Source organism: Paramisgurnus dabryanus, chromosome 15, assembly GCF_030506205.2.
Source record: "Paramisgurnus dabryanus chromosome 15, PD_genome_1.1, whole genome shotgun sequence".
Lineage (NCBI taxonomy): Eukaryota > Metazoa > Chordata > Actinopteri > Cypriniformes > Cobitidae > Paramisgurnus > Paramisgurnus dabryanus.
In genome coordinates, this window is record NC_133351.1 from 6,062,385 (window position 1) to 6,075,633 (window position 13,249).

A 13,249-nucleotide genomic window follows, 5' to 3' on the forward strand; every position below is an offset into this window, starting at 1 on the left:
TGCTGCGATTGATCAAATAACATACTGGAAGTGTTTCCGCCGCGGGCTTGTTCGACTTCATGCGGCGCTGCAAGAACCGACTTTGACCAACGTCAAAGTTTCACGAGAGCGATTTAAAGCAAACTCCTCCGTATGATTTCGTCAATCGCTCTCGCGGTACTTTGACGTCATCACACTCCGTCGGTTCTTGCTGCGTCGCATGAAGTCGAACAAGCCTGGGGCACGTTCAATCTCACACCGGTGCGCAACGTTTTGCTACGGTTTCCGGGTTGAACGACATGTTTCCTTGAAACGGTGTGCAACGGAATCCAACAGGTTTTAGAAGCGTTTTCTCTTGTTTGGTGGGTGTGTCAGAAATGTCAGCCCAATCAGCGGCAAGATGTATAAAACCACGCGATAGTAAAGAGACAGCTCTCTCAATGGGTTCAAGTTGGAATGTTGTCTTTCATTCTGGACGGCAAGGTCAGTGACTGTAACATCGAGGGTATTTTACAGTATTAAACACACATTTATAACGATTTCATCAGGCTTCAGAAACATTTAAAAAAGAACACAAAGCATGGCCTCTCAGCTACCGTAGTTGCAACTCTTGCGTCATCACAACCATAGATATGTATATAAAGGCTAGATGGCTCAAGGCGGAGTCAGCTGTGTCGTCACTTGGCGGCCATCTTAGGTCAGTGCTGCCATAGTGCTGCTCCCTGCTGCTGTGGACGGAAGGTGAGTGACATACGCCAACTAAAATGCTCGTAACTTGCTGAATTCTTGACGGATTTACAAACGGTTTGGTTTTTTACAAACGTTATTAACGTGGCTATAATTCTGGATGCTTTAACATGTTTCATGAATTTTTTATTTATTTTTAGTATACGTATTCAGTGTCATAGGTACATCTTTGACGTTTATAACAAACCAATCCGTTTGAAAATCGGTAAAAAATTAAGCAAGTTATGGTCATTTAAAAGTACCTGCATCGTTAAAACTCAATGCTACGAGTGAGCGAGCGCCCTGTCCTAAGATGGCCGCCAAAATGCGGACGTTCCACTCAATTGGCCATCAGCGCGGACGAGCCATCTAGCCTTTATATACATATCTATGATCACAACAGGGTGTTCAATGCATAGATATGTATATAAAGGCTAGATGGCTCGTCCGCGCTGATGGCCAATTGAGTTGAACGTCCGCATTTTGGCGGCCATCTTAGGACAGGGCGCTCGCTCACTCGTAGCATTGAGTTTTAATGATGCAGGTACTTTTAAATGACCATAACTTGCTTAATTTTTTACCGATTTTCAAACGGATTGGTTTGTTATAAACGTCAAAGATGTACCTATGACACTGAATACGTATACTAAAAATAAATAAAAAATTCATGAAACATGTTAAAGCATCCATAATTATAGCCACGTTAATAACGTTTGTAAAAAACCAAACCGTTTGTAAATCCGTCAAGAATTCAGCAAGTTACGAGCATTTTAGTTGGCGTATGTCACTCACCTTCCGTCCACAGCAGCAGGGAGCAGCACTATGGCAGCACTGACCTAAGATGGCCGCCAAGTGACGACACAGCTGACTCCGCCTTGAGCCATCTAGCCTTTATATACATATCTATGGTTCAATGCATCACCGTTTCAGTTTAATAAACGTTGTGCAACGTTCTGTCGGGGCTGAACGCAGCCCTGTTAATTTACAGTGGTCACGTGCTACAAGCAGTGGGTACAAGTCGTAACTCCCAGAACACAAGCCGTAATTACGAACTGTACAAGGACGTGAAGACTTTTCCAGGGGCGTCATGCTGAATTTTTTTAAGGGGGCAGAGTGTGCGCAGCTACCCTTAATACTGTAATCATAATTGTTAAGGTCAATTAAACATCAAAACCTTTTATATAAAAGAGAGACATTTATTAATGATTTTATTGCTATTTTACATACAACCCCAAATCAGAAAAGGTTGGGACACTGTAGAAATTGTGAGTAAAAAAGGAATGGAATAATTTACACTTATATTTTATTCACAATAGAATATGGATAACATATCAAATGTAGAAAGTGAGACATTTTGAAATGTCATGCCAAATTGGCTCATTTTGGATTTCATGAGAGCTACACATTCCAAAAAAAGTTGGGACAGGTGGCAATAAGAGGCCTAAATAAAATATAGGTTTATGAGAATAGTAAATTATTCCATTCCTTTTTTACTCACAATTTCTACAGTGTCCCAACTTTTTCTGATTTGGGGTTGTAGAAAAACACCACCGTTTTTTCAATATTTTACTATGTTTTTACCTCAACTTAATTAATACAAACCTATCTTTTTTCAATGCGTGCACTTAATCTTTGTACAGCACTTCGTAAACATGTTAGCATTTAGCCTAGCCCCATTCATTCCTTAGGATCCAAACAGGGATGAATTTAGAAGCCACCAAACACTTCCATGTTTTCCCTATTTAAAGACTGTTACATGAGTAGTTACACGAGTAAGTATGGTGGCACAAAATAAAACGTGCCGATTTTTTAAGCAGATAAAAAATGAGAACTATTTTGTCTAAATTGTATACTTTGACCTCGAGCGCAGTATTGACAGAAGTTTAAGCGAAAGGTGGTGTAGTCAGGAGTAATGATGTTACTGCGCGACGAGGTCGAAGTGCTGCAAACTAAGTGCTCTTCCACGAATAAAAAAATGCTTAATTGATTTTTAGGGTTGAGTACAAAATCCTCTTGGCTCAAAAATCCCCCCAACAACTCCTGCAAAAGTATAGATTCATGAATAGATTCTTGACATTACATCCATTCTTCTACTTATTCTATTGGAATACTTTTGTGTGCACCTGTATAACCAAATAATGTATTTATTTATAATGTGTCAACTAAAATGCAATGATGCCTATTTATTAAACATAGGGAGAATTGCCCTCTTTTAATTTCTGGCTTCTGTGAAATGTTCTTTCTATTTGATGATTGCGCAACCCTCATATGACTGGACATTTGAGAGGTCAATTTAGGTTTGTTTATTTGGCCATAGATTTAGTGTCCCACATTAGGCATTGCCACTTTAGGACAATTTGCCTAACCTGTTTTGCCATGAAAACCCACAGGACTTAGTTTAGTTTACTGTTACCATCCCAACAAAACATTACCTTGTCTTTAGATTTTTTCAGATAACCCTCAACAAAGAACTTGAACAACTTGTTTTAACAGATTTGGTCAAGAAGACCAATAATTAAAAAATTAAAGGACTGCAAATCATTCAGGAAATGTAAAAACATGCACCTTTTCGTAATCATTTACAAAACAATTTAACTGGGAAAAAACAAAAACAATCAAATAAACAAAAAAGAAATAAATTAATGTGGTTCCCTTACACATTATGCGTAACGTTGCTAAAAAATTAAAATTTTGTTTCTTTATTTGACCATTCAGCATCACCATTCCTGTGTTTTCCCATGACGACTTCCGCTTTGCAAAGGACCACAAAGGGCAGTGAAATCAGGTTTCGCAGGTTTAAAGGCGTTGCCGTGACACGCCTTTATGATACTAGAAAGCAGGAGTGATTTTATCACCTGTTCTCAGTAGCTCTTTACCGATGTACAAGAGTTGCTGTTTGCTCCTTGGATTGTAGATCCCTCTAGATCACTTTTACAAATCTGTACATTTGATTTCTGCATCTCTGCTTATACTACATTTAATATATGTTTCTTCTCTCTGTTTAAACAGCCAAGCACAGCAGCAGAAATGAGTGAAGGACCAGAAAGTGTCAGAGTTGTGGTGGTAGGTTCAGGTTTTGCAGGTTTGGCTGCAGCATCCACACTGGTTAAGGCAGGATTTAAAAATGTTCTGGTTCTTGAGGCGAAGGAAAGAATCGGAGGTCGGGTGCACACCGCTAAGCCGTTCACCGAGAACGTCCTTGAAATCGGAGCTAACTGGATTCACGGACAGAAAGGAAACCCTCTTTTCCAGATCGCAAAAGCAGAGAATCTGCTGTCAGAGGAACCATCAGCAAGCAAAAAGAAGCGCGGTCCGCAATCGGTAACCACCAGAGATTACTTTTTTAGAGAAGATGGAAAGGAAGTCTCAACAAAGGTTGTAGAAGAGGTGTGTTCGCACTTTAGCAAGCTCACCGACAAAGCATTCGACGATGAACTTGAGCGCAAGTACAGAAAACTCTCTATGGGCGGTTATCTGGACAAAGCTTTTGAAGAATCACCTTTGGCGGCGACAGACGATGGCAAAAAAGTGTTTGAATGGTGCAAGAGGACTGAATGCACAGATGAAGCTTGCTCTTCTCTCTACGAGGTGTCTGCATCTCAGGATAGCAATTACACTGAACCAGAGGGGGGGTTTTACAACACTTTAGGACCAGGTGGCTATCGAGCAGTCTTAGATGTTCTCCTGAGAAACCTGCCAGCAGAAACTATCAAGTTTAATGCACAGGTAAAGACCATCCGGTGGGATTTGATTGAGAATGAAGATGAGGATTATCCCGTTCAGGTCGTATGTGAAAACGGCAAGACCTTTGAGGCAGAGCATGTGATTGTCACTGTATCTTTGGGGGTACTCAAACACAAAGCAACGACAATGTTTCAGCCGTCCTTACCAAAAAACAAGCTAGATGCCATTGAGAATCTCGGCTTTGGGACAGTGGGCAAACTATTCCTGTATTTTGAGAAGAAGTTTTGGCCGGAGGACTGTTCTGGGATTCAGATGGTGTGGAATGAGGGCCCAGAAGATGAAAAAGTTTATGAAGCTGGGTCTCAAGGAGAAGCCTGGAAGAAGAATTGGTTCAAAAAGATCACCGGTTTTAATACAGTGGCACGTCACCCCACAGCACTTTTAGGCTGGATCACAGGTAGAGAAGCACTGTATATGGAGACGCTTCCTGACAGTGAAATCACCTCTGTCTGTTTAAGGTATATGAAATAGTACAGTAGATAATTCATTGTAAAATTACTGTAATTTTACTCTAAAGGCTAGACATTCCTATGTGGCCAATATCGTTATTTAGAGAGCAGGGTACCTATAGTAAATATCTTACATTTTAAAGATGCCATAAAATATTTATTTTTAATATTTATGCATATTCATAAAATGCACAACTTGGGTTCTAAGCCATTCACTGTGTGCCCTGACAGAAACCTCACCTGTCATAGGCTTTAAACAAAGCAGAAAACAAATTAGAGGTGTGGCGCACCCTTTACAGAAATGCTTTATGCTTGTGCATTCCTCCTTGTTATTTAAGGGAGGTACCATTTACATTTTAAATGACTTTAATTGCTTTGTTTTAGCAATTAAAGATGTGGCCATAATTGCTAAAACAAAACCTACTTTTGTTTTTAAAGGTTGCTGAGGTCTTTCACAGGCTGGTCGGTGCCAGAAGTCTCAAAAACATTAATTACCAGATGGGGTACTGATTTCCATGTCCGTGGTTCCTATTCATTTGTCCCTCAAGATGTTGATGGGGTGAAAGAACAGAAGGCTTTAGCATCACCTCTTCCCACTAAAAATAAAGACAGCGAAGATAAGGTAACATTTTGGCTTGCTACAGTATTTAAGTTTTTTGTATCAGATAATTAATACAAACATATAACAAGAAAATGCTTTATGTAATTAGTTTTTATCGGTCTCTGCAGTTTCAGGTGTTGTTTGCTGGTGAAGCCACGCATGAGACTTTCTACACCACGACCCATGGAGCTTACCTCACAGGTGTCAGAGAAGCACAACGACTCATCAACTATTACAAATGAACAGCACTGTCCTCGAGAGGAAAACATGCACTTTGGTATCATGAAGATAACATTTTAAAAGTACATTTAACATATACCTTTTTATTGTTAAACAGTTACGTGTTGGAATTAATGAAGAAATATGTCTTCCGATTGCTTTATAATGCAATGTAAAGGAATGCTCTTTAATTAAACTATGAAAAGATGATAACAATTTTGATTATATTAGGGCTGTCAGAAGAAAAATTGCGATTAATCACATACAAAATAAAAGTTTGTTTCTGCATAATACATGTGTGTGCACAGCACTGTATGTAATTATTTTGTATATATAAATACACATGCATGTTTATATATACACACACACACACACACAGAGAGAGAGAGAGAGAGAGAGATAGAGATTGATTTTGATATATATATATATATATATATATATATATATATATATATATATATATATATATATATATATATAAATAAATACATAAATAACATTTTTCAAATTTATACATGAATGTGTGTATTTAATTACACACAACACACACACACACACACAAATATATTATGCAAACACAACCTTTTATTTTGTATGCAATTAATCGTGTTTCATTTTTTTTGACAGCCCTTATAAATATATATAAACACATTTGATATATTTTAATGATACAAAAATAGTTAAATCATCCTCAGACTTTCATTTAAACGATAAAGCAGTTTTAAAAGTGTGTTTATGGGTTGTCTATTGAAATAAAAAATAGTTAAATGTCTTTAACAATAAATTCTAATAGAGATACTCTTGTTTTTCACTTGTCCATTTCTTCTGGTCTATTTCTTAAATTTTCTCTTTTTGACAAGATTATATTGTATAAGTCTCTGTGTGGTTTTTGCTCAACATGTAAAGGGACAGTTCACCTTAATTGAAAGTATTTAAATTATGTTATCAAAAGTTTGGACAATCACAGTATACTTGTAATGCAAGGTTTTGATTTGATCACAAACATAACTATTACAATTGATAATGGGTATATTACATTTATAGTGTGTAAACAATAAAATAGTCAATAGTTTGGGGCACCGAGAGGCTCCAAAAAATATTTTGCTTAGCGCCCCATAAAGGCTTGGCCGTCCCTGATAGAGGAAAGACGCCAGCTTATACCTGGATTCTGTTTGTTAATTCTTTTAAAATGAAGAAGTAGGTAATATATTAAACAGTAGGTGGCGGTATGTGTTCAGATCACAAGTCTGTTATTAAATGATAGATAGATAGATAGATAGATAGATAGATAGATAGATAGATAGATAGATAGATAGATAGATAGATAGATAGATAGATAGATAGATAGATAGATAGATAGATAGATAGATAGATAGATAGATAGATAGATAGATAGATAGATAGATAGATAGATAGATAGATAGATGGTTTTATTTTGAAAAGCACGTACTTCCGGTAGTGTGATGTCGTCTTTCGCTGCAAACTTCACACTGTTGCTAGTGCAGAAAGAAAACAGAATCAGAGGAATAAATGAGGAGGATGAAAAGTGCCAGCACGTGAATCTCTATGTTTGTGTTAAACAATTAAGACCAAATGCTCGCGTGTTAGAAGTGAACGGCTTTTCTGGATAAACGGCACAATAACGTTTACATTTCTCCACAGTTTTAATTCGTTTAAGATCTACGTTGAATACAAAACCTTTCGTCTCTATTTAAAATAGTTAGACGTGTAAAGTTATTATCATGATGAATAAGTATTAATTATGTGATTTGGCTTGTTGTTAATAATTGTAGAGACGCTTCTAATAATGTGTTGGACCGTTTTGCCCTTCCAAATATGGCGGCACCGGTGATCCACAAATTGGTGGTAAATGCGGTGTTTACCAAGTCACAAAGTTGCAGTTTGTTTGTAGGTTACGTCTGGTATAACATTGCGTCCAAGAATTACACAAATATATTAAAGGATTTATATATAGCATAGGTTTTAATTGGTTATATTTAGTAAAAAATTGTCTTCATATATTTTTTTTCAGGAACGAGAAAGAAAGGTTTATATTTGCCACATTTGCATTTATGAATTTAAAATGATGCATAAATTAAAATGAAATTAATAAAATATGTGTTCCCTTTATTGGAGGGGACCTTTGTTAAAACAAACAAAACATTTTCTAAACATAAAGAAAAAGTGGGGTATATATATAATCTAGACAAATTTTTCTATGGGTTTCTTAAATAAAATAAAAAGAGTGATGCCAAAAACAATTAAAACACTGCTGTCTACTAAAGTCAATTGAACTGACGTCATGAGAGAAACAAGTGTGTTCATGTAGTTTTTAAGATTGCAAGATTTGCACACAATAACAGCAACCTCTAAAGAAAAGTGGGGGAAGCTCATTCTGGATATCATCAAATTTCAAACTTCCTCTTCTATTGGATGTTCTGTGATCACCTTATATTGTTAAATAATATATATATGGACTACAAAGGTCAATGGCATCAGGTATGGGAGGTATTTAAGCGTTGCCTTGACACATCTTTATGTGAAGATAGCAAAGCAGGAGTGGTTTTATCACCTGTACTTACAGTAGCTCTTTATTGATGTACAAGGGTTGCCATTTGCTCCTTGGCTTATAGTCTGTGTCTAGATCACTTTTACAAACCTCTACATTTAATCTCTGTTAAAACAGGCAAGCACAGCAGAAGAAATGAGTGCCTGTGCAGGACCAAAAAGTGTCAGAGTTGTGGTGGTAGGTTCGGGTTTTGCAGGTTTGGCTGCAGCATCCACATTGGTTAAGGCAGGATTTGAAAATGTCCTGGTGCTTGAGGCGAAAGAAAGAATCGGAGGTCGGGTGCACACAGCTAAGCCGTTCACAGAGAATGTCCTCGAAATCGGTGCTAACTGGATTCACGGACAGAAAGGAAACCCTCTTTTCCAGATCGCAAAAGAAGAGAACCTGCTGTCAGAGGGACCATCAGCAAGTGTAAACATGTGCCTGCCGCATTCGGTAACCCCCCGAGATTACTTTTTTAGAGAAGATGGAAAGCAGATCACAACAAAGGTTGTAGATCAGGTGTGTTCGCACTTTAGCAAGCTCACCGACAAAGCTTTTGATGATGAACTTGAGCGCAATTACAGAAAACTCTCTCTGGGCGGTTATCTGGATGAAGCCTTTGAAGAATCACCTTTGGCGGCGACAGACGATGGCAAAAAAGTGTTTGAATGGTGCAAGAGGATTGAATGCACAGATGAAGCTTGCTCTTCTCTCTACGAGGTGTCTGCATCTCAGATTAGTAATTACACTGAACTAGAAGGAGGTTTCTTTAACACTTTAGGACCAGGTGGCTATCGAGCAATCTTAGGTGTTCTCCTTAGAAACCTGCCAGCAGAAACGATTAAGTGTAATGCACAGGTAAAGACCATCCGGTGGGATTTGATTAAGAAAGGACAAAAAGAAGAATCAAGATATCCCGTTCAGATCGTCTGTGAAAATGGACAAAGCTTTGAGGCGGACCATGTGATTGTCACTGTATCCTTGGGGGCTCTCAAAGACAAAGCAACGACAATGTTTGAGCCGTCCTTACCAAAAAACAAGCTGAATGCCATTGAGAACCTCGGCTTTGGGATAGTAGACAAAATTGTCTTGTATTTTGAGAAGAAGTTTTGGCCGGAGGACTGTGCTGGGGTTCAGTTGGTGTGGAATGAGGGGCCAGAAGATAAAGAAGCTTACAAAGCTTTATCTGAAGGAGAAACCTGGAAGACGACGTGGTACAAGAAGATCACCGGTTTTGATACAGTGGCACGTCACCCCACAGCTCTCTTAGGCTGGATCACAGGTAGAGAAGCACTGTATATGGAGACGCTTCCCGACAGTGAAATTGCTGCTATCTGTGTAAGGTATGTGCATAGTACATACATTATAGTTTATTTAAAGATGACATATCATGAAATTCTGACTTTTTCCATGTTTAAGTGCTATAATTGGGTCCCCAGTGCTTCTATCAACCTAGAACATGTGAAAAAGATCAACCCAGTAACTTAGTTTTGGTAAAACGTTCTCTGCAAGCATGTAAAAAATAGGTCATTGAAATTCGGCTCTCTTGTGATGTCAGAAGGGGATAATACCTCCCCTTAATCTGCACTATCCAACCACGGCACTGGCATTTAGTGCAGACATCAGCTCATTTGCATTTTAAAGGACACACCCAAAACGGCATATTTTTACAAAGTGGCAATTTTACATTATATTTACATGACATACTTGTGTCTTTAAAGGTTGCTGAGGTCTTTCACAGGCTGGTCGGTGCCAGACGTCTCAAATACGTTAATTACCAGATGGGGTACTGATTCCCATGTCCATGGCTCCTATACATTTGTTCCTCAAGGTGTTGATGGAGTGAAAGAACATAAGGCTTTGGCATCCCCTCTTCCCCCTAAAGATAAAGGCAGGGGAAGAAAGGTAACTTATTGGCTTCTTATAGCAACAGTATTAAGTTTAGTTTAAATATTGATATATGGTTTTTGGTTATTTATGTTATATATCTTTATTGTAGGTTATTTATGTGTTATTTATATATACACATAAGCTTACAGTATTTATTAGAAATATTTAATGTGAGTGTTTATTTTTTTGTATTATATAAAAAAAACAGGAAATGCATATGTAATTTATTTTGTCTCTTTTCAGCACCTCCAGGTGTTGTTTGCTGGTGAAGCTACACATGTGAACTTCTACACCACGACCCATGGAGCTTACCTCACAGGTGTCAGAGAAGCACAAAGACTCATCAGCCATTACAAATGAACAGCACCATCCTATAGAGAACATAGACTTTGGTATCATAAAGATAACATTTTATAAGTGTGTGTTTATTCAGACTGCTGTATTACAGTATGCTGTGTTAATTGTTAAACAGCTACGTGTTGGCATGGATTACTGATGAAGAAAAAAATATATGTATGTATATAATATATACAATAATTAAAAGATGATTACAATTTTATTAAGTTGTGTTAATGTCCAGGGGCCCGTTCTTCGTACGTCGCTAACTCAGTTAGCTGGATTCGATTGTTGATGATTTGGCATGATCTTGGATTATTTGGTTCTTCGAAGCTCATTCTAAACTTGCTGTCATAGCAACAGGTCCGTAAGCTCAAACCTGCTCGGGAGCAGGCTTATTTCATGTAAACACGATTAGTTTGTACCTTTTTAAGCGGATGTGATACGGAAAGTCTGACGCAGTCGCGTATTCTTTATTATACGAGCGCAATCTGCGTAAGATGCATGATTAATATAAAGAGCTTTTCAAATTCAACACGTAATAAAAAAAGAATATATTAATTAAATCTTTTAGCGATGTTATTTAAAAAATATATAATATAACAAATATATTTTTTCTGTACTTGTGCGACTTGTTTTTGTGTAACAGGTGTTTGATTATTATTCTTAAACGAATGACATGCTGATAACATTCATTTTAAATTTGTTTGAATTTTCCTTAATAAAAACAGCAATCAATCATACCCAGCACTAATAGATTTTATGTACAATAAAGAATATTACTCAGTGTGAAATAATTTTCATTTGAATAAACTAATCTCCTATTTTAGTTGTGTCTTTAGATTGTCAAGTAGCTGTCATGCATGAAAGGGTTTTCGTTTAGTAATTTCTATCTGTTCTATCTTTAAAACGTTGTCTACAAATATGTTACCCTGTCCCTGTTCTGTGACAAAAATGACCAAAATAACCAAATAAGTTTTTTGCACATATTTTCACATATCTTTATCTTCTTTACTACACTTTTCTGTGCAGACTCAGCAGATGCAGGACTTTCAGTTAACGTGGAATACTGCTAATATAGTCGGAAATCAGTTAAGAATAATGCAGTTGAAGTAAACTTATTTAACCACTTGCATATAGTTTCTCTAAAGGACTACCATCTGAGAGGATTTCTTTACTGTCATGTGCAAAATTTTGATGTAGAATAACATTACCATTCCCTTACTGCACATCATACTTTATTTACCACATTATTGGAAACTGCTAAAAGTGTTGGTGTATTATCTACAACTGCACAAAAGAGAGGAAAACACTATCTTATAATACACTACAATTAAAATTTTATTTATCAGGAATTAAATTGTTGCATTGGCTGTCGGTTTAAGAAAGAGAAACTGCTCCAGAGATTATCTGTACAATCAGCCAGTTTAGAGACATCACTCCTGCCAGCACATCACATGAAGATGGAGGGCCACCACCTGTGTTTTTTTATTCTGCTTTTTAAGTTGCTGTTACAAACAGACAAAATAGCATTTAACTGTTTTTAAAAGAGACTTAAAGTACTTTAGGAGCATCAAATTTTAATTACAATCATTAATTTCAATCTTTGACAAGCATAGTAAAGATATAAAGATTAAATTTTTACAGAAAATTTTGAATTATTTATGGTGATTTATGTACTAAAGTAGCTTTAACTGGGTTTTTAAATTCAGTCACATAAAACGTTCACAACCTTCCATCAATAGCTCTCAGACTGCAGGGGTTAAAAATGGGCGTGTTCTTGGCCATTGTAACAACTGGCCAATCACAGCGTGGCTGATCAGTGTTTCTACTATCGATATGTATTGACTTTTCTTGCAGTGCACGAACGCGCAGTGATCTCAGATAATTCAATCATGCCATAATAATCATCAACAGCAGTGGTGTTCAAAGAACCAAATAAGCGAGATTATTTCTCGGATGTCTCATTTGATCTCGGATGTATTAAGCGACGTACGAAGAACGGGCCCCTGTTCATGTTTGGCTAGAATAACAATGAATATATTTGCTAATTTGAACAAATACATTTCAAACCAATACGTAAGACTATAATGGCTATAAATATGTTTTCTGATCATGCACAATTTATTTTTTGTCACTCATAAACAAAAAAAACCTTAAAAATAAGGAATGAAACAATCAATACATCATGTTAAAGCATTAACACTATAAGTGCTGCACTACAAAGATTAATTATTGTTTAAAGAAGCAAAGACTAACATGGAGATTCAAAGTCAAGCAATGTGTTATGCTTGACCAGGGGAGCCATTTTTTACACATAAAATAAATAAACTATTAGATAAAAAAATCAACAAGTTCACCCAAAAAATGAAAAATTTGTCATCATTTTCTCATCCTATTGCTCAGGGCTGGACTGGGACATAAATTCGGCCCTGGCATTTTGGCCCAAAACCGGCCCACACTACATAGGCTGCAAAAAAAGTTTTCAGTAAAAATATCTAAAAATTCTTAAATTAAGATGCCTTTTCTTGATGAACAAAATGTCCCAAGAAAATAAGTCTAGTTTTTAGACCAAACATATCAATTTTAAGTGATTTTGTGCATAAAACTATCTGCCAATGGGGTAAGCAAAAAAATCTTGAACATTTTTTTAAACAACAAATGCAAAGAAAAATCCAGAAAATTTGCTTATTAATAACCAATGGGCTACTGCTTAGTGGTCCGGTCTATATAGGAAAAGAAGGACGATGACTG

At 36.8% G+C, this 13,249-nt stretch overlaps 2 protein-coding genes across 2 annotated transcripts; both read left to right on the forward strand.

Moving 5' to 3' along the window:
• The first annotated feature begins 202 nt into the window (after nt 1-202).
• Nucleotides 203-6,148, forward strand: LOC135733532 (spermine oxidase-like). Its single transcript, XM_065252250.2, has 4 exons — nt 203-462; nt 3,715-4,907; nt 5,337-5,520; nt 5,628-6,148. Exons 1-4 carry the CDS (start codon nt 436-438, stop codon nt 5,739-5,741), a joined length of 1,518 nt encoding a protein of 505 aa, XP_065108322.1. The 5' UTR covers nt 203-435; the 3' UTR covers nt 5,742-6,148.
• Nucleotides 6,149-7,106: 958 nt separating this feature from the next.
• On the forward strand, nt 7,107-11,550 carry LOC135733531 (spermine oxidase). The gene is made up of 3 exons (XM_065252248.2): nt 7,107-9,612; nt 9,991-10,174; nt 10,403-11,550. The coding sequence occupies exons 1-3, from the start codon at nt 8,423-8,425 to the stop codon at nt 10,517-10,519; spliced, it is 1,491 nt and encodes a 496-aa protein (XP_065108320.1). The 5' UTR covers nt 7,107-8,422; the 3' UTR covers nt 10,520-11,550.
• Nucleotides 11,551-13,249: the final 1,699 nt, after the last annotated feature.

Excerpts from the sequence above, each read along its gene's own strand:
- LOC135733532 (XM_065252250.2), top strand. The coding sequence starts at position 436 with ATGTTGTCTTTCATTCTGGACGGCAAG. Across the intron at positions 463-3,714 it reads CTTTCATTCTGGACGGCAAG|CCAAGCACAGCAGCAGAAAT; the intron begins GTCAGTGACTGT and ends CTGTTTAAACAG. Across the intron at positions 4,908-5,336 it reads ATCACCTCTGTCTGTTTAAG|GTTGCTGAGGTCTTTCACAG; the intron begins GTATATGAAATA and ends TTGTTTTTAAAG.
- LOC135733531 (XM_065252248.2), top strand. The coding sequence starts at position 8,423 with ATGAGTGCCTGTGCAGGACCAAAAAGTGTCAGAGTTGTGGTGGTAGGT. Across the intron at positions 9,613-9,990 it reads ATTGCTGCTATCTGTGTAAG|GTTGCTGAGGTCTTTCACAG; the intron begins GTATGTGCATAG and ends GTGTCTTTAAAG. Across the intron at positions 10,175-10,402 it reads ATAAAGGCAGGGGAAGAAAG|CACCTCCAGGTGTTGTTTGC; the intron begins GTAACTTATTGG and ends GTCTCTTTTCAG.